Source organism: Balearica regulorum, chromosome 18, assembly GCF_011004875.1.
Source record: "Balearica regulorum gibbericeps isolate bBalReg1 chromosome 18, bBalReg1.pri, whole genome shotgun sequence".
NCBI classification, from domain to species: Eukaryota; Metazoa; Chordata; class Aves; order Gruiformes; family Gruidae; genus Balearica; species Balearica regulorum.
Window position 1 is genome coordinate 497909 of NC_046201.1, and position 26339 is coordinate 524247.

The 26339-nt window shown below is 51.9% G+C and overlaps 3 protein-coding genes across 8 annotated transcripts in view; 1 reads left to right on the plus strand and 2 right to left on the minus strand.

The window, feature by feature from the left end:
- Window positions 1–992: 992 nt before the first annotated feature.
- SOCS3 (suppressor of cytokine signaling 3) lies at window positions 993–3399 on the minus strand. Its single transcript, XM_075770516.1, has 2 exons — window positions 3286–3399; window positions 993–2910 (listed from the first exon to the last, which is right to left on the minus strand). Exon 2 carries the CDS (start codon window positions 2841–2843, stop codon window positions 2214–2216), a length of 630 nt encoding a protein of 209 aa, XP_075626631.1. The 5' UTR covers window positions 2844–2910; window positions 3286–3399; the 3' UTR covers window positions 993–2213.
- Window positions 3400–5599: 2200 nt separating this feature from the next.
- On the plus strand, window positions 5600–26318 carry PGS1 (phosphatidylglycerophosphate synthase 1). Of its 6 annotated transcripts, none has more exons than XM_075770638.1 (10): window positions 5600–5825; window positions 10586–10775; window positions 11913–11990; window positions 13029–13128; window positions 13822–14011; window positions 14372–14553; window positions 15479–16012; window positions 20255–20403; window positions 22739–22881; window positions 24674–26318. In XM_075770638.1, exons 1-9 carry the CDS (start codon window positions 5686–5688, stop codon window positions 22856–22858), a joined length of 1683 nt encoding a protein of 560 aa, XP_075626753.1. In that variant the 5' UTR covers window positions 5600–5685; the 3' UTR covers window positions 22859–22881; window positions 24674–26318. The 6 variants fall into 6 exon arrangements, with proteins under 6 accessions (XP_075626753.1, XP_075626754.1, XP_010308421.2 ...); XM_075770639.1 differs by having other exon boundaries at window positions 5603–5825; window positions 14372–14550; XM_010310119.2 differs by lacking the exon at window positions 5600–5825 and having other exon boundaries at window positions 9680–10775; window positions 14372–14550.
- Window positions 24511–26339, minus strand: part of DNAH17 (dynein axonemal heavy chain 17) — a 36991-nt gene continuing 35162 nt past the window's right edge. Inside the window, 2 exon segments of the mRNA XM_075770680.1 lie at window positions 24511–24855; window positions 25625–25850. Of these exon segments, the coding sequence (XP_075626795.1) occupies window positions 24608–24855; window positions 25625–25850 (474 nt within the window). The 3' untranslated portion in view covers window positions 24511–24607.

The window sequence follows — 26339 nt, forward strand, 5'->3', positions numbered from 1 at the left end:
GCCAGCACGATGCCCACGGTGGGTGGTGGGGGGTGCTGCGGGGGCTGTGTGCGTGACGGAGGGGCTGTGCAGCGGGCTGCCCCCCTCCCTGGACACAGCTCTCCAGCCAAGCATCACACTCCCCTCGGCCAGCCAGAGCCGTGGGTCGACTCCCACGCCTGGTTCACACCCCCACGGCCGGTGCACGTGGAGGCAGGAGTACGGAGCTGGGAGACTCCCTGGAGGAAATCCTCCTCCTCCTCCTCTCCTGTCTTTCCTCGGGCATTTGGTCTGGGCCAGGATGGGGTTTGGCGGGCAGGGGTCTGCAAGGGACAGCCGAGATGGCTCAGGGATGGAGCTGGGGGGGGGGGGGGGGGGGAAGCAGAACCTTGGCCTCCCTGTGTAACCCCCTCTGCTCCCTGGGTAACCCCCCCTCCCTTGAGCAAACCCTTTTCCAACCCCGCGCCTCTCGGCGCCCTGTTCTTGCAGCTCTTTATCCCATCACACACCTTCCCCTCCCAGAACTGTGCGGGGACAGGCTGGGAGGCAGGACGGACTCGCTGCAGAGCGTGGCACGGCACAAGCACTGCGGAGCGGGGCTCTGGTCAGGACTATGCCATGGGCCAGCCTTGGCCACCAACTCGGCTCCTCCATGCCCAGGGCGATGGGCCACGTCCTGCGGAGCAGGGACAGTTCGTGGCTGCACCACACGCCTGGAGCTGGGAGCAGGTCCTGTCCCCGCAGTGCCTCGTGGCTTGGCCCGGCCAGTGGAGCGACGTCGTGGGGCTCAGACATACCTGAGCGCTGGGGCAGCGCTTACGCACGCCGCGCTGTGAGTCACTGTGGTGGGATCACCCCGGCACAGAGAGCGGCTCCAGGAAGCCGGTGCTTATGTGGCATAAACACCATCCCGGCATCGCAGCGAGGGTAGCGGCCAGCAAGGGACGTGAGTCAGGGCGGGGGGGCCTGAGCAGCCTCGAGGGTGCAGGAGAAGAAACAAACCACATCTGGGGTTTTTCATTAAAAAATAGTGCTCTTTATTATAAATTATGGAAACATTTCCTTTCTGAATATAAATATAAATATGTGCAAAGTTTCATCTGAGTTTTGTTTTGGTTGAATTTTCAAGCATGGTTTTGCTCAGCCCTCGAGGCTGGAGGTGAAGATGGAATCTTTATAAAAGACAGTGATTCACGTTGGCCTGTAAACATCCCTTCGGTTAAAAAAAAAAAAAAATAAAAAAAAAGCCAGGAAAACCCAACCGCTTCTCCAGGAGGATGCAGAAAAGCGCTCACGAGACGATGTGCTCCAGGGGATCCTCCCACCGTGTTCCCATGGGAAATTGGTGCCCCCGCGGAGCGGTGTGGCTGGGGTCTGCAGCGAGCGGCCGGGCAGAGGTGGGATGTGACACTCGGGAGTAATGGTCCAGCGGCAGCACCGGGTCCCCGGGGTGCTCCTTGCAGACGTGGTTGCACGGGACTCTCAGCGGTGTCAGGACATGTTGTTTCCCTTCTGGCTTCGCAGCACGTCACCGGGACTGTTATCGTGCAGTGTCACCAAACGATGTGCAGTAACCCAGACCACGGGACAGGGAGAATATTAAGGCTTAGTCCCCCGGAAAATGACAACGAGGGGAAAAAGGCAGCGACCTCCAAGTCTGGGGCCTGGTGTGAAAGGAGCTTCCACCCACAAGGAGGCAGCAAGAGGTAAAGTACAGTACGGGCAAAAAACACTTTCCCCTTAAAACGGAGGAGAAGCGATCAGGCACTAGCTGGACTCCAGTGCTTTCCGTTCTCTGGTGGGGGCTCTCACCAGGACGCCCCCAGGTGTGGTCCCGCCACAGCAGCAGGGATGCGGCTGTTGGGGCACACATCCCCCTGTGCCGCGGGTGCCGTTCTGGCTGCCCGAGCCCACGGGGGCTTTGCCGACGGGCTCTCCCCGGCCACGACGGGGAGGCTGCCGCACTGGGCGCACTGTAACATCCACAGTCTGACCGGAGCAGTCTCCTTCCCTGCGGAGAGGGGGTGTCACGCTTCCTTGGGGGGGACCCGCAGCACAAAGGGCGCCAGGCTGTGCTGGCCACAGCCCTGTGCCCATGGGAGCTCGCCCCAGTCCCCCTCCTCTCCTTCCCAGAGAGAGAGGTTTGTCGTGCCCTGCGAGTCCCCGTGCCGGTGGGGCGTTGTGCGTGTCCCCTGCTCTTGTGCTTGTAGCGTGTAACCTCGCTCTGCTGGCCCTTAGAGGGGGGCATCATACTGGTCCAGGAACTCCTTGATGGGAGCCGGCAGCTGAGTCATCTTCTCGTAGGAGTCCAGGTGCCCGTTGACAGTCTTGCGGCAGAGGTGCTGCAGAGTGGAGACACTGGAGGAGAGCGGGCGGCTCAGCACCAGGGGGATCTTCTCGCCACCCGAGTAGATGTAGTAGGTGCGCTTGGGGTGCAGGGCCCCTCCCGGCTGCTCGGGAACGGTGCAGGGCGCAGGCGGCATGTAGTGATGTACCAGCTTGAGCACGCAGTCGAAGCGGGGCACGGGCTGGCTGCTGCGAGGGTCGCTCTGCAGGGAGAAGCTGCCGCCCTCGCACTGGATGCGCAGGTTCTTGGTGCCTGACTCCGTCTTGACGCTGAGGGTGAAGAAGTGCCGCTGGTCCGAGCTGTCCCTGATGAGGAAGGTGCCGGCTGGCTCGGCGCTCAGCAGCAGGTTGGCCTCGCCGCCCGTCACCGTGCTCCAGTAGAAGCCGCTCTCCTGCAGCTTGCGCACGGTGTTCACCACCAGCTGGTACTCGCTCTTGGAGCTGAACGTCTTGAGGCGCAGGCTGGTGTCGAGGGGGCGGCTCATCCCGGCGGCGGGGAACTTGCTGTGGGTGACCATGGCGCAGGGAGCCAGCTTTGCACGCTCGGGGTGCTGCTGCCAGGAGCAGCGGCTGCTACACCATCACCTGCGGCAGAGACGGCAGTGAGCCACGGCACCCCCGGTCCCCGGCTCTCCCTTCCCGGGGGCACCGGCATCCCCGGTCCCAGGCTATCGCCCTCCCCCGCACGGCACCGGCATCTCCCGAGCCCCGGCTGTCGGCCTCACTCCCCGGGGGGCACCGGCATCCCCCGGCCCCCCCGCTATCCTCTCGCCGCGGGGCACTGCCTCTGCTGGTCCCTTGTTATCTCCCTCCCGGGGGACCCGGCACTCCCGGTGCTCGGTTATCTCCCTCCCGGGGGGGCACTGGCATTCCCGGTGCTCGGCTATCTCCCTCCCCGCGGCACGCACCGGTCCCCGCCTCCCCCTCCCGGGGCCCGTCCCGTCGCGGGCAGCGCCGTACCTGGGGCGCGGGTGCCGGGGCCGGTCTCGGCGGCGGCGGAGCCGGTACGCGGCGGCGGGCAGCGGCAGAGCTGCCGGGGCCGCCCGGGGAGGCCTCTTATAGCGGGCGCAGAGCCCGCCCTCGGGTTCCTGGAACTGCGCGGCTTCTTGTAACGCTCCCCGCCGCCCTCCCGCCGCCCCGCCCGGCCCGGCCCGCCTCGGCGCGCCGCCAGCCACCGCCGGCCCATTCCGGGCAGCGCAGCCGCCCCCTCCCGCTCCCCTTCACGCTCTTTCCTTCTAAGAAGAGGAGAGTCCCGGCCGCCCCCCCCCCCCCCCCCCGCTTTTTCCCGCCGGGAGAGCCGGGCTCGGCCAGGCCGGGCTGCCCCGACCCGGGGCGTGGGGGCGAGGGCAGCCCCGGAGCGGCCGTGGGCCCCCCCGGGCAGAGCGGCCGCGGGCCCCTCCGGGCAGAGCGGCCGCAGCACCCACCCCCCCCCACACCCCCCCCCCCGGGCCGCGGGACACCCTCACTGGGGTGGGCGGGCCCGGGGAGGGTGACAGTTGGGGACCGGGGAGGCCGGTGTCCCGGGAGGGCCCTGCGAAGCCCCCCCGCCTCTGCTGGGGAGACCCCGGGACCCCGTCCGGGCGGGGGTGCGGGAGGAGGCGCGGGCTGACCGTGCCGGCGGGGTGCAGCGGAGAGGGGCTGCCGCCGTGCCGTGGGGAAGCGGATCCAGCGTCCCCACATCGCTGCCCTTTATTTCAAGTACAAGGTGCCAGGCTGCCGCCAGCCTCGGCCGCGCTTCCCAGGAGACCTGTGGGGAAGAAACCCCCTCGATCTACAATCTGGGGACAAAAAGGGGCAAATCCTCTCCCGAGGCTGTGCCTGGGGGCTCCCGGGAGCAGCACCGGCTCAGCCACCCGCCTGCAGCCCCGCTCCCAGGCGGCTCCGATGGTGCCTGTGGCCGGCGGCCGGGGCCGGGGGTGGCTGCGGGAGCCCCGGGATGCTCCGTGCGGTCGGTGCTTTGGCACCCGGCGGAGCGGCGGCCGAGGTGCCCGTCTGCGGGGCTGTTGGGGAGCCGCTGCGTGGCCGAGCAGCCTGGGCCCTGCTTCTCCCGGCAGCGGGTCCCCCCGCGCCGGTGCGGGGCTCTGTCCCGAGGGGGTTTCCTCACCCCTTTGCCCTGCCCCGGGTCGGGCAGCCGGAGCCGGCAGCTGCGGTGCCGGTGCCCTGGGAGAGGACGGTGCCCGGCCTGGCAGAGCCGGCAGAGCCGGCAGAGCCGAGCGGGGCCCGGGCCCCCCCCCCCCCCCCGCTTCCCCACCTGGTTTCTCTGCATTTTCGTTTGGCAATTGTCAGTTTCGACCTCGAAAACAAACCAGACTTTGTCAGTGGATTTTATTTTAAATAGTATAATTTGCCCTGGAGGAGCTGCCGCCGCTGCCTCTGCCAGTCAGGAATAAACACAAGAAGAGCAGTTCTGGGAAGTGAGGCTGCGGTGAACCAGCTGGTCTGAAATGCAAACGAGCTCTGGAGCTCTGCCTGAGGCAGGAGTGGCGAAACACGGGGGAAGGGACGGGGAGGGCGGCGGGGCGGGAGGCTCCGGCCGGGGGGGCCGAGACCGGGACGGGCGGCGGCTTCGTGCACTCCCCCCCCCGGAGCGGGACGGGTTTCCCGCAGCTGGGGCCGGGCGGCGGGACCCGCGTCCCCCCCCCCCTCCCCCGGGGCTCTGCCTCGCCCTGCCCGGTGTGGGGGGAGCCGCGGGGACCCCGGCGGCGGGGGACAGGCGCTCTCCGCCGTGGCCGTGGCCCAAGCCCGTCCCCTTCCCCGGGGGGGGCTGCCAGGGCGGGCAGCCGGGGACGGCCAACGGCGACTCCGCCGCGGGAAGGAGCCGCGTCCTGCCCTTGGGAGACGTTCGCCACGAGGGAAGGGGGAGGCGAAGGGGGGGAGATCGGGGGGGCTCAAACTGCCGGGATGGCCGCGGAGTTCCCGGGCTCGGGCTGCAGCTTCCCGGGCGTGCCTGGAGGCGCGTGCACAGCCGTCCTGCGTGTGCGTGGGCCGTGGGGAGTCCCCGGCCCGGCGAGGCCGGACAGCGAGCCCTTCCCGAGCCCCCCCCCCCCTCCGGCGGCAGCGCCATCTGCGTTTGGAGCGGCCTCTCCAGGCCGGGCTGAACCGCAGTGAATCCCTGCGGACACCGCGTCTGCCCGCCGGCCGCACCGGGGCCTCCCGGCAGCAGCGGGCTCGGGCAGGGCTGGCGCTGTGGACCGGGGAGGCGCCGGGCCGGGGCCAGAGCTCCCGCGGAGGCCCCGTCCCGCCGCGCTTGGCCGAGGCCAGGGGAGGGAGCCGAGCGGCCCGCGGCGGCGGCGCGGAACCGGAAGCGCGGGGCGGGAGCGTCGCCATGGCAGCGGGCGGAAGCGGAAGGCGCGCGGGGTGATGGCGGCGGCGGCGGCGGGGGGTGCGGCGCTGTGGCGGCGGCTGTCGGCCTGGCTGCCGCGGGGCCGCCTGGGCCTGGCCGCGCTGCTCGGCCGCCTCTCCGACCGCCTGTCCCGCGGCCGCGACCGCCGCTCCCGCAGGTAAGGAGCCGCGCCGGGCCCAGCCGGGCTCTTCCGGCGAGGGGCGAGGGCCCCTCGCTCCGTGCCTGCGGCCGGGCCCGCCTCCCCCAGGCCGCGGCGGGCGGGAGCCCCCGGCCGCCCCCGGCCGCCCCCGGCATCGCTGTTGCGTTGTCCGGGAAGGCCCGGCCGCCCGGGCGGGAAGCGCGCTGCCCCCTCGCTCGCCGCCCCCTCGCTCGCCGCTTCTCCTTTCTCGGCGCGGCGCTGCCCGGGGGGTTTCTGCTCCGTGTGTGCCCGACCTGACCCGGGACGGGACGGCCCTGCCGGCAAGGGACCCCCGGCCTGCCCCGGGCTGGGGCTCGGCGGGAGCGGTGGCCGCTTCCCACGGTGAATCAGCGCGTTAGGGTTAGGGCTGGTTCTGCACCTTAAGCTCGCTTTAGGCCGTCAGTCTGCTTCAGCCGAGGTGTACTTGATTTCCTCCTCCTTTCTGATTTACTTTACTCCTGCCTTTCAGGCGCTAAGCGTTATTCCTCATTTGCTAGGGGTAGCTTTCCACCTCGGCTGTCACAAGTGCTGGTCAGCCTCCGGAGCGGCGCTGCCCGGGGTTTGGTGTGAGGCACAACCCACCCGGGCTGGGGGTGTCCCTGGCAGGTGAGATCCCCCCTCCCCATGGGAACAGAAGTGAGAAGAGGTCTCAGTCCTGTCTGTGCTGGGGCTGCGCCTGGCACGAGAGACGTGAGGGGGAAGAGGGCTGCTCCTTCCAGCGGCGCCCACCCTTGTGCTGCAGTACACGAATTATCAAACCACCTGCAGAGAATGTTTTCGCCGTCATTTTAAACGGATCAGGACAGGCTGCTCTGGGAAGCCATGGGCCTTCGTTCCTCTTCCCACAGCTTCTTCCTGACATCTCCTGTGGGCAGCTGCGCAGTGAACGGGCTCCAGGAGCTGACCTCTGAAAACTACCCAAATCCTCCCTTTTTTCTCTCCCCCAGGGAGCGAAAGGGAACAGGGAAGGTGCAGCTGCGGGGAGGTAGCTCTGCCCTTCTCTGCCAGACTGGCTGTGTGCTGTGCTAAAGGGAACGCACAGCCACAACCTCAGACAGTGGTTCCTCCAGTCAGTCTTTCCGCAACCACGCTCTCCTGAACAGCTTCGCCTCCTCATTTTTACCACTACACCGCTGCCTTAGTTTTGCTGATGCTGCTCCTTTTGTGGGGCTGTGCGATCAGCAGTACAATTCATGCTAAAACCAAAACATTAAAAAAAACAGAGGTGACTGTCTTTCTGTAGAAACGTGTCCTGAGTTCAGAAGTGATCAAACAAAATGCTTTGAAGAAGTCTTTAAAAAAAGGTCTTTTCCCCCAGTCTTTGGGCATTGCTTTGCACTGTACTTGGTAAGAGGGCACTGGAAGGATTCTGTGTTTTGTTTTAGCTAGTGCGGTGCTTGATACAATCTTCTGTAGGAGTTAAACTTGTTTTTGTAAGGGTGGCATCTCTCGTGTCATGGCATGTCTCCACTCTCCTTTTCCCTGGACAGCAGATGTGCTGTAGTCATCCTCACTGTTGTCCTGGGGCCCTGTGCTAGCCCGTGTTCTGCTGTATGTTCTTGGTTCAGCCAAGAAAATGCTTTTCAAACTTCTCTTTTGGTTTCATCAGTCTTTTTTAGTGTAGATAAATTACTAGACTGAGCCTTGGAAAGAGACAACTGAATTCAAAGACAAGCAACTTGTAGATCTCCCCATGTGGTGACGTATGCGTGGGTGAAAGGACGGTGCCCTATCCTGCAGTTTCACTTCACCTCTGGTTCTGCAGATGAGGTTTTACAGTGAATAAGAGTGTTTCAGCTCCATCATGAGTTTGTGTACCAAACCCACAATTTTTAAAAATAGAACACACAAAAAAATCCCTCATTTATATTTAGGGTCAACTTTTTATGCAGAAAAGATTTGAGGTGGTTCCTTTTAGTTCTGCTTTCTCTTTCTGGTTAACTTGATGGTGTGAAGTACATGGGAAGGGCTCCCCCCCGTCCCGTTTTCTGTTTCTCTGAAAGCTGGTTTGTCGAAGTCTGGAATTTTGATGATTTCTTCATAATGTTGCATGGTTTCTGACTTGTGTGCGTACAGTTGAAAGGGTTGTCTTGTACTTGGGTAGTCGCTTGAGCTGTTTTCAGTCGCCGGTGGTAGAAGCTGCCGCTTTGGTAGATGGTGGCCGTGCCGTCGTTACTGTCGGCTGGAGCAAAATACTGATTTGTTTGATAATTATAAAAGCCTTGGGCTCCCAACATTAAATAAGTTCTAAAATTTCAGTATTGGGTTAAAAGATCAAACAGCGTAGATATACTCTAAATTACGTAGCCAGTAAAAAATCCAGAGTGTAGAGTTAGTGGATATCAATAAGTGCACAGAATTAATCTGAAGGCTCAGAGCAAACAGGGCTGGTGACGCAGACCGGGTTGGCTCCCTCGGCAGCAATGGGCCAGGACTGCCTGAGGAGCACCTGCGCAGTCCGTAAACCTGACGTTCGGCCGTGGAGGGCCAGGATGCCGTTTAACTTGCAATTTTCCTACTCTTTGCCAGAAAATGGTTTCTTGGAATCATGTTTCCGTAAAGTGGCTTCTCAGCAACTGTACTGGCTTCTGGAAGTATAATTGCTCAAGTTTGACCAATGAAATAATACGGAAAATATTTATCTCCTCTTGCTGATTGTTATCATAAAATGCATAACATTTGCCACTTTTACCTCAGTGGGAATAATTCCAGAGAACATAATTTGTAATCTGCAGGGCTAGGTAACAGCCCTGACTTTGTTACTGCTTTGCTAGCCGTGCATGCCGTTGTTTTTTAAAAATAGGATTTTTGGATGCTAGCCTGAATTCACGTAGCTCAGTCTGTTTGCCGCTCAGCTGCGGTAACGTAGCAGTGGGTCTCTGCTCCGAGCGTGTGGCCTGCGCGTTGAGACGTAAGTTGAGCAAAGATACACAGAGGTCCTGCTCAGGTTCTGTAAAGACTGACTAGAATGTGCATGAAAAACAGTATTTCCTGTATTTCTTTTCTGCCCCCCCCCCCCCTTTTTAAAAAAAAACAACAAACCAAACCAACCCTATTCTACGGAACATTTCCATTGTTTTTAACAGCCTGCGTTGGTAATCTGTATAACTTCTGGGTGTCAAGTCTGAGCCTGGACCACGTGATCTGTTGGAAAACGCCATCCTAGGAATTCTTGCACAGATTGACTCAGATTTCTGTTGTGATGAATAGTCAGTGACAAACTAGTGGATTTTCCAGGAAACGCAACTGCAAACTGTCTGGCTTCTGCGTAAGGGTATTCGGAAACCTTGTGAAGATCCAGTGTTTTATCATGAAGCAAATGAGTGAAATCATCTTCCTGGAATCTGTGGTCATTCGGGCTTTGGATTGTGGTAAAACCTAAAAGTTCCTTGTAAGAAATTCTGGTAAAGGTCATAATCAAGTTTGTTCTTGGTACGTGGTGGTGGCAGGATGCATGGGGATGGGTCACAAGCTGGTGGCTGCCCGTTGGCCTGAGGGGCTCGGTGTTCCTCTGGGGTGAGACCAGCCACCCTGGCTCTGTCCTGACAGCAAATCTGACTCCTGTGAGTAGGATTTACAGACCAGAATGTTTTCTGGTGGGTTTGGGGATGTTGTTCAGTCCCTTGCTCATCGATTCCTGGATCTGATGGGAGTTGCTGTTGCTAATTGTGCTGAAAGGTGGTTTTGTCATGTGGACAAACTCCTACCAGGGGTTGTTGCGTGACTTGATGAATTTGCATGCGTGAAGCTTCCAGAGAAGAAAAGATGCCGTTTGCTTCTTGTCACCCACCCGAAGCATGACTGTTAGCAGTAAATTGGTTTCTTCCGTAAGTGACTTCAAAGGAATTAAATTTGTTCTGAAGTTTCTTTTTAAAGAATGAGCTTCCTGCTGTTCCCCTTACTGTTACTTTGGAGTTTGTAAGAGAAGTCTCGACCTTCTTTTAGTACTCGTGCAGAACGCAAGTGGCATCGTTGTAGAGGGTTACTTAATGCTTCTCATTTGTGGTTCTTAGCTTGTACCTGGTGAATCACCCTCGATCCTTTGGTAGGTCATTCTGGTGCTACGACTTCATTGCTTTTGCTAGGACTTGCATTCAGGCCCTTTGTGTGTTGTAGAGTTGGTTTTTTGGTTTTTTTCTTTTTGTTTTTTTTCTTTTTGAGGGGTTGGAGCATTTCTCTGTTTTGCTAAGGAACTTCTAGAGTAGTATGATTTTTAAAACATCTTTACCTGAAATAGAAACAACTAATCTTTAGCCCAGCTGAGAATTAAGCTAGGCATGAAAGTGACTGTTGGCCATGGCAAAGCTGATGCGTGTGTGATAAAGGTAATTCAGAAGCGATTGATTACAAGGATAGCTGGTACCACAGCGGCACTGCCAGACGTCTGATTTGTGGCTGTTTGGCAAAGTTCACATCCTCAGTTTCTTCAGCTTTCCAGCCTGTTTCCTCTCCTGTGTTCCTGTTCTGATGAGAGAGTCATTTCCCCTCATCTCACCTGCCAGTTCGGGGAAGGAGCTGACGTTAAGATCTGTTCTCCCACCTTTTCCTTGTGTTTTTCTGTTTCTAGATTCAGCTTTGGTGTTTCAGCTGGGATTATGGAAAGGGAAAGGCATTCTTGCCATTGTGGATCCTTACAATATATTGGCCCTGGCTGCAGCTCACTCTTTACCTACTTGGAGATTATTTGTGGGAAATAAAGGCTCTGTCATACAGAATGTCTCCCATGTTCCTTTTCACAGATCATCATGGCTTCTTCTAGCCCCATTGCTAACCCCTCCTGTTCCTGTGATCACAGCCTCGCCTTGCTCCCTTTGTCCAGAAGGAGCACACAGGTTCCAGTGGATCAGAAATCTGGTTCCAGAGTTCGGGATCTCCAGCTCGCATGTCAAGGTGCTTTCATCGCCAGCTGAATTCTATGAACTCTTGAAGGTGAGTTGTGGTTCCAAATGGTTTTTGGGGTCTGGGAGCTGCAGTGGTTATGGAGACTCACAGACAAGTTGTTAGGAAGGATTACCTGCAGGTTACTAGTCTAACCTTCTACTTGAAACAGGTTTGTTGTCAACACTTGATCAGGTCAAGCAGACTTTGTCTAGCTGAATCTTGAGAATGGCTGAGGATGGAGGTTCCACCTCTGGGTAAGCAGTTTCAGTGCCGTGCCATCTTAGTAGTTTCTAATTTTTCTCTGGTGTCAGACCTGAACTTTCCAAAGCTATTCATGTCTGCTGCTCAGCTGTAACTACCAAGAAGAGTTTGACGGTCTCATCTTTGTAACTGCTCTTCAAGTAGATGCAGGCTGCTGTTAGATCAGCCCCAGCCTCTTTGCAATACGAGACAAGCACAGCTCCCTCAATCCCTCCCAAAGGTCTCTTAGGTCATTGCAGTGTGAATCCTATGAGGTTGCATCTCTTCGGTGAGCAGTAGGGCTGAGGTGAGAATTTCTGTGTTTAGCTCTGTTGCTTGAGTCTTTGCACAATGTGTACTTAAAGCAAGGTCCAGTACTTCTGGAACGTGATCTTAGATCACCACGGTAAGCTGTTGGAGAACAAAGCTTTGGTGGGCCATGAAGGCGGCAGCTGCCACCCCCTGTGGTGTCAGTGGTGAGCACGGGAAAGGAGGAGAGCTCTGTAAACAAAGGTCTCTAGGTTCTACCTGTTCACAGGATGGGATACAAAGGATTAAAGCCGTTGCAGAATGAAAGCTGACATTGCCAGTAGGATACTGATACAATCCCAGCATTGCAGCTATTGCGTGGTGACTGCTTTTGTATGTAATACTTTTAGCTGCAGTGAATGTGTTCTTCCGTTTTTCAGAAAGCATTGATTCCTTCCTTGATTTTCGGATCTGTGGTGCTGATACTGCTCTGTAAAGACCTGCGTGTTTTACATCCTTGCTCTCAGCGTGTTGTCCTGGTGTCTTTCCTTGTACGAGGCAAGGGGGGCAATGCTATGGTTTGGCTAAAGCGATTCTCCTCAGGGGATCCACGGGCTCTTCTGTGGTCTGAATCACTAGCTCCTGGTCAGCACAGAGACTAAAGATGAAACTGAGCTTATTTTCTGCTATTCCCAGGTGCAGATAAAAACAGCCCAAAAGCGAGTGGTGATGGCTTCGCTATACCTGGGAACAGGGCTCCTCGAACAGGAGCTGGTGAGTGTGGAATGGGATTGGGAAGGGAAGAAAGTGAATGCAGAAAGAAAATGCCTGCCTGTTCCTGCAGGTGTATGTGAGCTTGTAATGTTCTTAAAACTTCCAAAGAGAGATTCACTTTACATACCTGCTCTCCTTCCCTTGAGAGTTTTCTCAGGGTTCCCCTGTACATGGGGTGGGGGAGAGAGGAATTCAGAAGGGAGGCGCACGGCGTTTCTGTTGTAAGCCTGGTGGAGAGCCATGGAATTTCTGAACTTTTTTGCAGGATCTTTCAGACAGTTAGAGGTTACTGGCATAGTGTTCAAAGGGGTTTTGCAGAACTGTGGGATCATGGACAATTTCACCTTTTTTTGGGGGCATTTTTGTTGATTAACTCTGTACGTGTGTGGTGCTGTGCTTCATCCTCCGAGTACAGTATGCAGATGCAGTACTAGCTCTCTGCATTTAAGACTGAGGTCAGTTTTCCTTCATGTTGTTTACCTTTTCTGTTTCCTGTTCTTCCTTCTGGAAACAAAAGCATTACCTAAGACCTTTAGGGAGAAGCCTGACCTTGGCCAATTTCTTATGTTAGAATGCAAATTCCACAGCAGGATAAAGGTGGACAGAGTCCTGCACAGGGTTTTGTGCCTGGCTTTGTATGCAAGATTTGAATTTGCATGTGACAAACAGCCTTCTAGTTAAGGAATAAATTTGTCTCCGCATCATTTGCGAACTCCTACCAAGGTTTCTCTTTGGTAATGCAAATTCAGGGTTTGGGAAGGATGTTGGGACTTTTTCTGCTGAAATGAATTGCTCTGCAGAGGCTCGAAGAATGCGTGCATGCAAAATCGACGCCCTTTCATGTATTGCTTTAGGCTGATAGAGTAGGATGCCAGTCTGACAGATGCAAAGTCTAAACTAGCAGTGTTTTGCATGGCTAGGAAGAACTCGTACTAGGGTGTGGAAACTTTCATGACCACCAGCCTCTTGGCTGCTGAACACTCTCCTTATGAAGCTTTTCTTGTGTTCTATAATGAGTAGAGAAATCTCTCTCTGCAGGTGGATTGCTTAGAAGAAACACTGGAGAAATCACTGCAAGCAAAACAATCGTCTAACCTCAGAGTTTCCATTCTTCTTGACTACACGAGGGGATCTCGGGGTAGATATTATGATGCTTTGCTTTCTTCAAAGGCTTATTTTACAGTTAGGCTGGATAAACTTGGGTTTTTTTCAAAGGGAGGCTGTGTTGACTGATTGGACCTACTTGCTTAAATCATATACCTTTCAAAAACTGGCCTTTTGTATACCTGTAACTACTTATTCTCAGGAAATCTTCAAGCTGAGCAGCTTTTCTTCCAAAAGTAGGTGGTAGGAGCGAGAAAGGCCAAACTCTGCTCTGTGCAACTTGTGCTTTCTTGTCTGCTTAGTTCACTCGTCAGTGTGTTTGCCCTTATTCATCATGCTCTTTTAAATGTCATTTTTAAAGGAAAGTGGGAATTGTTGGAAGTAGTGGTGCACTCAACCAGAAACCTTTGTGGTGACTCTTTGTAGTATGTGTTACTGGTGCTAGGCGTGTCTTAAGAAGCTTGAACGGTGTCAGACCTGCTCAGTGACCGTTGCCAAGGCCCATTCAGCAGAGAACTTACAGTTCTGAGTGTTGATTTCAATATTGACATAGTGCAAATGAAAGTGATTAAAACCAAAAAGGAATAAAGGAAAACATGTTGAGTGCCAGCAGATGAGATGGGTGCTCGTTCTGTGACCAGCTTCTAGCTGGGGAGCTGTGGTGCCGTGCCGTGATGTATCCCCTCTCTGGTGTGATCCAGTGGGTGAAACTCCCCCTGTCTCCCAGGTAGGAAGAATTCTCGAACAATGCTAATTCCATTGCTGCAGCGATTTCCTGAGCAAGTCCGTGTGTCCCTCTTCCACACCCCAAACCTGCGTGGACTTCTCAGGCTCCTGATTCCAGAGCGTTTTAATGAGACCATTGGACTGCAGCACATCAAGGTCTATCTCTTTGATGATAATGTGATCCTGAGCGGGTGAGTCCTGCCTCTTCAGGCCATTGTATGGTTCATTTAGCTGAGGTTTTGAGGCAAGGTATGCATGCTACCGGTGTTGTCTGCATGTCACTGTTTGCATCTGGTCTTTCCATGGTGATCACATCAACGCTCTTCTGAGATGGAAGAGCAACGGTAGCTCTTGCACAGGAGATTCTCATATGAAAGAAACAGTCTTTCTCAAAAGGAAAAAAGAAAGATTTCTTGAGATTCAAAAGGAAATGGCCCATTTGTTCGTTAGTCCAGTTATATGCAGAGTGAAATCTGTAACCTAGGCTGGGGTGTTCAGGATCACGTGCCTGTGCTCTGCTCTGGAACTCAACTCTTCTTTTTCTCTCCTAGTGCAAACCTGAGTGATTTGTACTTCACCAATCGTCAGGACCGCTATGTTCTCCTGCAGGACTCTCCTGAGATTGCAGACTTCTTCACGGAGCTAGTGGACGCGATTGGAGATCTGTCTCTGCAATTACAGCGAGATGATACAGTCCGCATGGTGGAGGGGATGGTACACCCGTACCAAGGTAGTTGTCTTACCTGGTTGGGTGGTGTGGTCCAGAGGAGGGCAGTGACGGCCAGGGTGTAAGGATGCCTTGATTCCATCCATTTGGGAATTGGTGAGGGTCTGACCATTGTGTACAGACTGTGGGGTGTCCCATTTCTGTGCCATCCATTATTAAAATCAGGCTTGCTAGAGTTTTGAGACTGGATCTGTCAGTGTTCCTAGCACAGTGGCTGTCACCAGCTAGTCTGGCAGAGAGTGCAAAGGCTAAAAGTTCCTCTGTTACTATCTCATTGCTTCTTCATAATTCTGCTGCTTATGACCTTAAAGAAGAACTTGTATTCCTTGAAAGGTTCTTTCTATTTTTGATATTAATGTCTATAATTCTAGATGTTCTGTGTGTACACATTCTGAAAGTTTCATGAAGGTAGTGCTGGTTTTGGTAATTAATATTTTGTAGTTGAGTCTATTCTGGAAGTCAAATGAATATTGAATTAGGAAGACTGAGAACAAGTGTTGAAGTGGGAAGAGAAGGGCAGCTATCCGTCAGGCTGATTGCGTCATAAGACGTTTTTATCCTGGCCTTGTGCACTGCGGTGTGATGTAAGCTTAGACTGCGGGCAGCAGTTTATTTTGTATGTTCCAATTCGTTCTTGGTTATCATTTTAGCTTGGCCCTGGTCTTTTAACTTCTCAGTGGGTTTTTCAAGCTGCTGCTAGTCAAATTTCTTACCCCTCTTAAAGCTGAATGTTTTGGTTCTGTAATGTAGCCTTGCTAACCTTAAAACATCTGTTTTTGAGACTTCGGGAAGAAAGTTGTGTGGCTTTTGTGTAAGCTCCTTTTTGTTCTGATATTGGTGCCCTGTCAGTAGTTTTTCCTGCTACATAATAGGTGATGCGTAGCTCTGTACCTTTAGGTCTCAAACACAATCTCTTGTGGTTTTCCTGCAGGAGACAAGATGGCTTATTGCGAGATAGCAAATCGGAGAGTCATGGAGGTAATCAACTCTGCCAGGATACGGCAAGAACTCCTTCACGCAAAGACTTTCCACAGCAGCCAGCAAGGCAGCTCCTCGTTATCCCAGCAAGGCTGTCAAGCATCTGGGGGTCTGAAACCAGAACCTGACACCTGGATCTATCCCTTAATCCAAATGAAACCTTTTGGGATTCAAATAGATGAGATGGTCACAGAGACGCTGCTGACAGAGGCTGAACGGGATGCCAGGATATACCTTACCACTGGCTACTTCAACCTGACACAGGCTTACATGGACCTCATTCTGGGCACTAGGGCTGAGTATCGGATTCTTCTGGCCTCACCAGAGGTGAATGGGTTTTTTGGTGCCAAAGGGGTGGCAGGCGCCATCCCCGCTGCCTATGTTTACATTGAACACCAGTTTTACAGTGAGGTCTGCTACCTTCACCAACAGGAGAGGGTCCAGCTGCAGGAGTACTCCAGGGCTGGGTGGACTTTCCATGCCAAAGGTAAGGTGTCCATTTCCCCCTGTTCAGAGGGTGTTTGAGACTTGTGTGTATTTGAAATGTGCAACTAGTGAGGGGATGGCTGGGTGCCGAGTCCAGACCTAACCTCCAAAATACTCATCCAAGGTTTGGACATCTTGCATAAACCTGGAAGGTTTGGGTCACTCGGGGGACAACTGTGTGAAGTCATGTCTTGTCTCTGGATTTCTGATTATAGTCCCAGAGATTATATAAGAATTGTCCCTGTGGTAACAGTAAGGCACTGTCTTGATGTGAAACTTGATGTGAAAGAAAAGGAGGCATCTCCTTTTATGGAGATATATATAATATGTGGATGTATTTATAATCACAGCAGCAGTTGTGATTCAGTTTCTTGTATCCCTCTTGCCGGTTTCAGCTACAAGAGGCAATGACTGTGTCAGGGACCGCAGGGCAGGATCTGTGGCAGGAGCAGGAAGGAGCAGGAAGGTGGTGACTCCCCAGTGGTCCTGGACGCCACGTTCTCTTGGCCGCAGGTCTTCGTGAGGCTGATCCAGGTGCTGAGGAATTCGCACCAGCCTCTATGGCATACAGGAACGTGCAGCATAGTGAATAAATGTACCCATGTGCTTCTGGGAGCTGGAGGCAGCTGCAGGGGAAGCTGCTGAGAAATGAATATTGCTTAACAAATATAGTTAATAATAAAAATAATTAATACTGCCATCATGGTCTTCTATAGGAGACTTCAGATTATTTCTTGCTTGATAGATCGTGTACAATTTTCACAAGTCCAATGGCACCTTGACCAAAGCATGAATATCCCCCTGACTGGGTGTTGCTGGTTGTGTCTCTAAATTTTCCTTCCAGAAAGTGCAGTCCTTGACTATTATGTTCTCCTACTTTCTACACAGTAGTAAGTATTCGATTATTCAGTATTAGATTTTAATAATGCAGATAGGTTAGGGGTTTGGGGGTTTTGTTTTGGTTTTTTTTTTTTTCTTTGAGAAGTCTGATGCATGTGACACTTTATAAAGGTTTAGCTTCTTACAGTCTTCCAAGGTGGAGGTGCACCAGTGGAACACCTCACAAAATGACTTCGTCTCCTGGTCAGGCACGGCCCTTGGCCGAGCTGAGACGTCTGTGCCATGTTCCACAGCATCTTCTGTTGCTCTCATCTTCTGCAAGCAGAGCTCTGCACTGTGTCACTTCCTGTGATGGCTCACTGGTCCCCTAGGACAACTCCGTTACTGTAAGCTGCCCAGTCTAGCACTAATTAAGAGGCAGGTTTCCCCAGCCGGCTCTGCAGCGTGCTGAGGGGCATTTCTGTTGTTTGCAGCACGTGTCTGGTTTGAACGCTGGAAGGATGCAGCCCCCGTGGCTCTGGCCTGTTCCTGTTCTGGAGTTTTTGTCCTGGTGTTTAAGGAGCCTGGCTGTTAATGATTGTGGGAATGCCTCTATCTGCCCTGCTTCCTTCAGGGCTGTTCAGAAGAAGGTTCAGAGGTGGTAGGGAGAGAAAGCTGCTGAGCAGGCCTTCACTTGACTAAAGAAAACACATGAGTGTTACTAGGCTCCCTCTATGTTGAAACTACAAATGTTTCTCACAAGTGTTGCACCTCTTCTGCAGTAAGATCAGTAACTGCAGTGCAGTAAACCCTTATCTCAGTGCAGGGGTGCCTGCCTGGCTGGGAAGTCGTGTGTGCTCTGTCTTCCAGGAAGCACGTGCTCAAGCGACCTGTGGTTCGCAGGTTCCTCCTCTTGCTGGGTGCTGCTGACTCCGAGTGGGATTTTGTGGTTTAGCGTAGATTGAGCTCGGAAAGCATGGGCTGCTTTTCCAAAGTGCACGTGGCAGTCAATCCCTTTCTGGGCCAGCTGTGCCTTCTGGTGGAAGTGCTTTGGGCTCTGTCTGCTGTCTGGTATTCTCTTTGAGAGAGGGACGCAAGACTCGGAGTTCAGCAGCTCCTGTGCTTGGCAGGAGGGCCACTTGGAGATGTTTGCCTTCTTTCCGTTTGCTCTTTGGAGTGCTGGAAGGATCAGCTTGTAGCTCCCTTCTCTGGCATGCCCTGCCCTTTGGCACGTGTTGGATTCACTCTGTTTCTGTGCAGGAGTCAGGCAGTGTGTGCAAGAGAGGACAGGGCAGAAGAGGGAAAAGAAGGACACCCTGGAGACAGATGAAAGGCAGTTGCACATAGAGTCTGGCTCCTGGAAGAGGACATGAGATCCCTAGCAGCAGCAAATGCTGCCTGCTAACACTTCTTTTCTGGGCTATGACGAAAGACTTTAGTTTCCTATAGGATCTAGGTGATTTACATCAAATGCTGTGGCTGCTGCTTTGTCACCCCTTCCAGCTCCTTTTAAAAGATGTTGTATCCTCATGCACAACTTCCCGCAGTGTGTATTCCCACCAGAGTTACCACTGTCCTTAGGCTTGTTCAGTGTGGGAGCAGTTGTAGCAGAGCGTTGCACAGCCGTCGTGCATGTGTGAGTAGAAAACACAAACCTCTGCATTGAGAGAGGCTTTTCCTGGGTGCAACATCAGGAAGCCTACCTGCAGCAGGGTGCATCTACCCGTCTTCTGCTGCGTTTCTGGGTGGCACAGGTCCATCCTTCGGGATTAGGGTCCCTTCTATGCAAGTGTTAGGTGACAGAGTGCCAGGCAGGTGACTGTTTGCTCCGAGATAAACTTGCATTACTGCTATTGAACGGTGGCTGGGAAACTGTGCTTCCCCTTTCTGGAAAGGTGAGTCACTGTTTGAGCAGATCCTGCCAGGTGGCCATAAAGCCAGAGACACCGTAAAGGCTTTAGGGCTACCATGTGACTGCTTAGAAAGAGCGAGGAAGCGTATTCCTCGTAGCTGCTGCCCGGGGCAGAGCTCGGGCCGCTGTTGGGAGCCTTGTGCTGGGGCTGGGACGGGCACCAGGCGGCCCACGGCCGCCGGCCCGTTTGGTGGCAGAACTTGCCGAATCTCTGCGCTGCTCGGATGCTTTTTGCGGCTCCCAGAGCTCCCTGCATTGGCACCCCAGCCCTTCTGGTGGGGCGAGCCTGCAGTACTCGGTGTAGCCCTGAGTTCTGGGCAGTGCCAGCTCTGGGCCGGGAGGTGTAACTGAAAGTGGCAGCGAAGCTGCTGAGTGTGTGCGATGTGGGGGCGGGGAGGAGGTTACAGGAACCAGCAGTGAATCGGCAGCTTCTTACTCAAGGCATTCTTGGAACTGCTCTGGGGTTGAGTTAGGAAACCTGCTTCTATTTTAAGGACTAGGTGGTTTTTATGGTACGGTTTCTTTGTTGTAGGCTTTGTGTGACTTGCAGTAGGGATAAGCCATCTATCAGGGACCTGCCCAGGGCTGTTCTAAGCGCTTCTGCCTGCTAAGTGGAGATCAAACACTTCTTGGATCCATTTATACACAGAGAATGGCTGTATAGACTCTCCCTGGCACTAGGCCTGGGTCTCCTGTGGCACCCCAAGCTGTTTTTCCTGCTGTGCTACAGTGGTGTGCTTGAGAATAGTACGGTGTTTCCATCTTGTGATTGCAAAACAGTCCCCGGTTGTTTCACGCTTGCTCTTGTTGTTGCACTCGCAAAGTTGTGTGTGAACTGTGGTGGTGAGTGGACCTGGGAGTCTTGCATCCTGGCAAGAGTTTGGTTTCATCTTCGGGTGGCTCCTCAGGAAGTGAGTGGGTGTAATAAATTGCACTTCTCTTACGAGCCTTTATTTCATGTGAATTCACCTGTCAGAGCAGGGAGATGCCTCGTCATGTCACTGTCTTGTGCGGTCTCAGGAAAGGGGTTAGTCACTGCGCGACTGCACCGCTTCCAGTCCTGGAACTGACTGCTGCTCTCCTGCTTGGTGCAGGCTTTCCTTTGCTGAAAGACTGTTTGTCTGTTTTCAGGGTTTCTGAGCTATGCCGTGGTACAAAACGACCTCTAACTTAATGATAGTGACTCGTTCTGGATTATTGTAGGGCCCCTCCATGCAGTGCATTTACATTCTTAGGAACGTGTCCCTAGGGCGGCACTGAGTGTGCTGCAGCCCCCCTGTTAGGAGCACAAGTTCGGACAACGCAAGCTGTGCAAGGGTACCCCAAGATTCACATGAAGCTTTACAAGATGTGCTAGACCATCTGTAAGGAAGCTTGCTTTGTGTCGTGATCTTTTATAGTTACTGTAATCTGACATGTTTAATTCATTTCTTCTAAGTGAAGTGATTGTTTGAGGCTACCCTGGTCATTTCCTTTGTCTGCCACACTTCCTTTCTTCTGCTTTTCCTGTAGGCCTCTGGCTGTACCTGGCAGGAAGCGATCTTCCCTGCCTAACTCTGATCGGCTCTCCTAATTTCGGGTATCGATCAGTTCATCGGGACTTGGAAGCTCAGGTTGCGATAGTGACAGAAAATAAAGCTTTGCAGCAGCAACTCCATCAGGTAAGTGGCTGATCTTGGGGAGATAACATGGATGTTGTGCTTCTTGGTCACATAGAGAATGCTGATGACGCAGTTGCAATAAAAACCTACAGCCACAATAATTCAAAACCTTCTTGAGGATAGGAAGTCTCCAGGAGCTGTCAGTTAAGTGACTATTGATGAGATGCCTGCTGCAAGTGCCTGTTTCTGGGAAATGGAGGCCGTAACGGGAAAGAATGTGTGTCCCCAGTGAACTCGAGCATCAGGAGTGCTCAGGCAGTGGATGCTGAGAGACGTGGCATTCAGAGAGCATCTGCTGGCTCTCCCCTGCTTGCTGATCACATAGCACGCTCTTGGGCCTTATCTCCAGTGTTCGTGTATTGCCAAGGTCACACCATGCTCTAGGATAATGAGGTCAGGCCCTGTGAACTGCTGATCTCAGACTGCTGGAGGACTTTGCTCCGTGGGCATTTGGGAAATCCTTTGTAGGAATAGAAATGCCAGTCAGTTAGGTTTTGGGTGGCTGCCCACAGGCTATGGAGGTGAACAAAGGTGGGGGATCTTAGTGTAGTTTCTGCAATAAGACGATTTCTGGGCTGCTCGTGTTGCCAATGAAGTTACATGACATAACATAATCGTGAATAGTAAGAAGGCATTATTTAATGCCTTGACCCAAACGTTTTTCAGTGGTTTAATGTTAGGTGTCCCAAGTTTTTGGGCTCTTTTTTGTTTGGCAGCTTGGACTGCTCAGCACTTTTGCTACCTCTTTAAACCCTGTCTGGTTCTCCAGCTGTCTTGACTCTGAATCTTCTGCCAGAACTGACAGTGTCCCCAGTAATTTCTCATGTAGTGCTCTGATACAAAGCAAATTGGTTTGCTGCCTCTGTGTGAGACTTAGGGATCTTAAAAATGTATTCTATTAAGCCAAGTCCTGGCATAAGAAGGCACAGTTGTCTTCAAGATCAATGGGAATTGCCCTATTGCATCAGGGCTCTTCCACAGGATGAGTCAGAGTATATCTAATCAAAACAATTCTATTACTGGAAGAGTTGCTTGAACATTTCAATTCATATCTTGCCTCTACTTGTTTCTAATGGAAGGGGAGAATCAATGAAAATATGACAAAGGAATTTTCTCAAACAGTGCTGCAGTGATCTAATTTCAAGGGCTTTAAACCATTCCCATTGCTGGAAGCTGATTTTGAGATTGACTGGTTGTTTACTGTTCTGTGGTCTTTGTTTGGAAGACTTAATACATTACTGGTACGCTGCCACGAAATCACTTTGCCTATGTAACATTCAGTTCCATTTTAAAAACGCGTGATGAGATTTGGGAAGAAATTTGAGTGATCTGGGTATCTTTGGGTGCTCTACTGAATGAACGGAACTTCAATTCAGACAGCTGGTCTTGCTTCCAGTGATCAGACAGCCTCACTGCACCAGATGACTATGGTGTAGAGTCTGCATAGCAGGGCTGACTATAGCTCTGAGAGCATTTGGGGTTTCCAAAATTAGACTGATTCAGCACACAAATGTTGGTTCATCTTTTTGGTGTTGCTTTCCATTGCTTGGTTCCTGCTTCCCTGTTCCACCCTGAATTTAAACAGCACAGAGTATTCTCTGTCATTTGTGACAGCTTAACTAGTGAAAAAAAGATTATGAACAGGCTTACAGTAGATGCTCTGCTCCTTGTTTGCCTGCAAATCTAGAAATCTAACTGGCTTTGATAAGAAAACCACTTCTACCTTTGATCAAACAGCTGCTTTCACGTGCAATGCAAGTGTGTATTATCATCATGATGGTTCATTTCCTCCTTCAGCAGTGTGGTGTGCACACTGGACAAGCCTAAGTGTTTCTGGTAATTTAGTTGAAATCATGACTGCATATTCATTTGAAAACACAGCACTTGAGCTGTGTCTAGAAAGAGCTGCGTAAGCCAGTCTCTTGAGATTATGGTAAGGTTTCCTTTTCTGGCAATTACAGTGAGGGATTTAGGATTTTCCTGAAACTGAAGCTTAGCTCTATTGCAACTGTGGGGCACAAAAAGGCAAAACCTTCTACCTTTGCTCTCTGTAGTTTAAATTGCTAATTCTTGAGGTTTGGTTACTTAGCACACTGACGGTCACAAAAAGGTGGAGTGCTGTGATGGGCCGGTGTGAAGGACAGATCCCTGTGCTGGCTCCTCCATGGCTTCCTGGGTGTGCTGTGTGGAATGAGACTCTTATCTTTGGGCTTGTGGGAGACAGGATGTGTCCTTTTGGCGGGACCGATGGCCAGTTTTATCTGAGAACTCCCTTTTCTTAAAGGCCATTTTATAATTTAGGATTTACTGAGATGATGTTTCTTTCCCTGTGCAGGAGCAGGAGCAGCTTTACCTCAGCTCAGGTGTAGTCTCATCATCAACATTTGAGCAGCCAAGTCGTTATGTGAAACTGTGGGTGAAGCTGATAACACCTCTGATCAAGAATTTCTTTTGAAAGAGGAAAAGTTGCTGCTTTGGGTGAGTTTTCTTATGGGGAATTTATATTACGCTGACTGCAATTAGTAAGTGCAGTGCTTTTTATCGTGTGGAAGAAATAGATGATGGAAACATAGATGATGTGGGGAACAAACAGGCATCTCTTTTCTTCTGGAGTACTTGCCACTGACTAGAATCCGTTGCTCAGGGTCTGTGTTGGGTTTCATCAACTTGAATTTCTGGAAGGGGCAGTGAAAGAGAAGCCACGCAAGGGTATTTCCCATGCATGGAAATACAACTTCCGTTTCTGAAATGTCCCTTTTAGTGTGTTGGGCAGAGAGACTGTGTTTATTTTATCTTGACCAGCTAATAGAAAACATTGGTGGAATATTTAAAATGTTCTGTCTTCTTTTTATCTGATCAGCGTTGCTTTAACCTTGTGGATGTTGGTTAACAGGGACAGTTGTTTTGGCTTTTCTGCTTTGTACAGCGTCCTGGATTTGCCTGGCTGTTCGACTACCCAGTAGCTGGAGCCCCTTTGAGCTTCATGGAATTGTGCTTACATTTTGTCTGTGCTGTGCGCGTGGTCCTTGCACCTAAGTGGGTGCCTTGAGTGTTCACACATCCTTTTTAATTACACAACCCCAGAGATGGCCGTGTCTATGTATCTGGCTCCTTTGTGTTAAGATGTGTTATGAGTGTCTTTCTGGATTGTGGAGAGGGCATGAGAGGACTTTTGGTGCTAATGTGATTGTTGGGTGTTACTTGCTGAGAGAGGAAAGCTCAAACCATAACATGTGTCCTGCAGAGAAGTTGGCGGGGAAGCCAGGTAAAAATGCGTCAGAGCGCAGGCTTGGGCTGCCCCTTGAGTTTCACTGGCGGAGTACGTGCAGTGTTCTGATCTTGTGTTGCCAGCAAAAGGGGTGTCTGGCACCTGAAAAGGCTGAAGGTAAGTGTAAAGCCTAATGGTAATTTATTCTAAATGCTACTGCTTTATAAAGAAGCAGCTCTACTTGCCTCGCCTTGTGGCTTTTCTTACCATTAGCTGTGAGGGTGGTTTTATGCAACTGTATTTTAGAACTGATTGTTCAGATATTTCACAGGGTGGGATTTTAGTGAATTATTTTATGTTACAGGAACAGGCATTGGCTTCCGTAGGGTGGCCAGAGCAGATCTAATCACCCTAATAGGCGTTACTGCTGACACAAATTATTTGTTGTGAAAGAAGGGGTAGATTCTATAATCTAGAAATAGAAAGAAACATACTTCAGAGACTGATCTGTTTGCAGCTGAACTTTCTCTGGGTTGTACAGGTTGATGTGTGGGAGAACTGTGCAACATCCGTGCCTCTCTTCCTCTGTCAGGTCTAAACAGATGCATGCTTCCATGCAGGAATGTGTCATGTGCTCGGCTGGATGAATTTCTGCTCACAGTTAGCATGGTGTGATCAAACAAATAGCTGTGGAAAGACAGAGCGCTATGGGAAAGAAAGGCATCCGGATAGTTGTGTGCAATTGTTCCGTTCGGCTTCCTTCGGTGGTCTGGCTCTCAACCAGCACTTTATCAGAAACCACCAATTGAAAACCAGTATCCGTCATGAGAAACTCCATGTATTTTAAGAGCAGTCTCCACATGACAGCAGTTCCAGCAATGTTTTTATTGATACTTTGCTAAAACAGTTCTGGTACAATCAAACTTAGTCTAAGCTACACAACTTTGAGGGTTTTTGCAAGTAAAAGCATTTGCTGTTTTCCATAGTCATTAAAGTTTAGATTTGTAAGAGCAGAGCAACAGCAGCAAGGATCCACTTAGCAGCTTTCTCTTTTGTCTTTAGGTTAAAGGTCCAGACATAGGTGGGACCTCGCATCCGTGTCTTATAGACAGGACATTCATAGACGTTCTTGGTGTCCATGCGGTCCACAGGGATGGCTCTGATGAAGATGACTGGCATCATGGGCGTCAACTCCTTCAGTCGAGCGTCTGCGATCACACCAGAGTGGATGTCCCATCGAGCGCCTGCAATATTACAAAATCATCAGGGTACCAGCTACCCAGTGGCTTTTGCTCTTGGAGGGGGCTGTTTTCATAACTACTAATGGGTGGGGAGGAGTTGCTCTAGCAGCACAGCTGAGGGATGGAGTGTGAAGGTTGGGTAGCCATGGCTTAGTAGTCGTTAGGGCTAACATGTTATCATCTCACTGACTCATGAATGCATTTTGCCTTACTGTGTGTGGGATGTCTCAATAAATTCTGTCCCCACTCATCCCTTCAGCATGGGTTTGCATGAAGGTTGCATAGCTGAAGGTGGGAATTACGATCGCTGTCCTGCATGGGCTGTGCTCTCGTTGACGTGGACCCCCTTGCTGCTCTGCTGATACTGCCATCTCATCCCTCCTTGTTTTTTAGCAGTAATTGTTTTAGGTTCCGAGTTTCCTGATTTGTCTTACTCAGATATCAAATAAGAGCGTAATATGTGTATTCACTAGGACCCTGTAGCTTCAGACAACCCAGTCCTCAGGTTCATAATATGCAGTCTGAATTTCCAAAAACCAGTTTCTGGTTTGCGGAACTGCTTGTGAACTGGACGGGTGCTGCCCTCAGCTGGTGTGTCTCTGACACAGGCGTGGGATAAACGCTCTGCTGCTTGGAGCTTGTGCAAAAGCTGTGCAAATTCAAATAAGCCCATACAAATTCAAATAACACCTACTCTGTTTGCAAGAATTCTTAAGGTTGAACTGGGCTTTCTCCGTGTCTGAAACATCTCACAAGAGATGTGGACTTTTACCTTCCATGAATAATCCATGCACATAGGAGCCTTCTCTGGGTGGAGCTGTTACATCCTCGCGGTTTTTCTTGGTCACTTCCACTGAAAGACACATCCTGTCCAGCGGCCATTTGTTTTTTCTGGCCATGGACTGCATGATAGCGGTGAGGAAGGACTGGGGGTTGAAGAATCCTGCCAGCCACACTGTTGCAGGCAGCACAAAGTCTGTTGTCCAGACTTCCAGTTCCTGGAAAATAAAACAGCAAAGTACTTCAGAGTGGGGCATGGCCTTTGAGCAGCAGAATACTGCTTTGAGAAACGATGTGACAGAGAGCTGATGCTTCACTGTGCCCAACACGAGCTTTGGGTCATCTTCCAGGTGGGGAGACTAGGATGGAGGTGGTCTGTGATGAATAAATAGCAGATTCCACTGCAGCAATGAAACTAAAACCGTTAATTTGGATTGCGGTAAATACTGCTATTATTTTTTTTTTAAACAAAGCCACACTTTAAATAGATGGTTTTATTAACTATTTTTTTTCTTCTGAGATGTATAAAGTTCTGATGGGGATAGCTAATGTTCTTTTGAATTGGTGATATACTCTAATGGTGAACCCTTTTCAAACTTCTGCTCTTGTTCTTGGGGTAACAGGCCATTTCAGGCATTTCAAACTGCTTAAAGTAATATTCAAAAATAAACCAGTTAACCACTGTACACTGATGGAGGTGTTTCCCA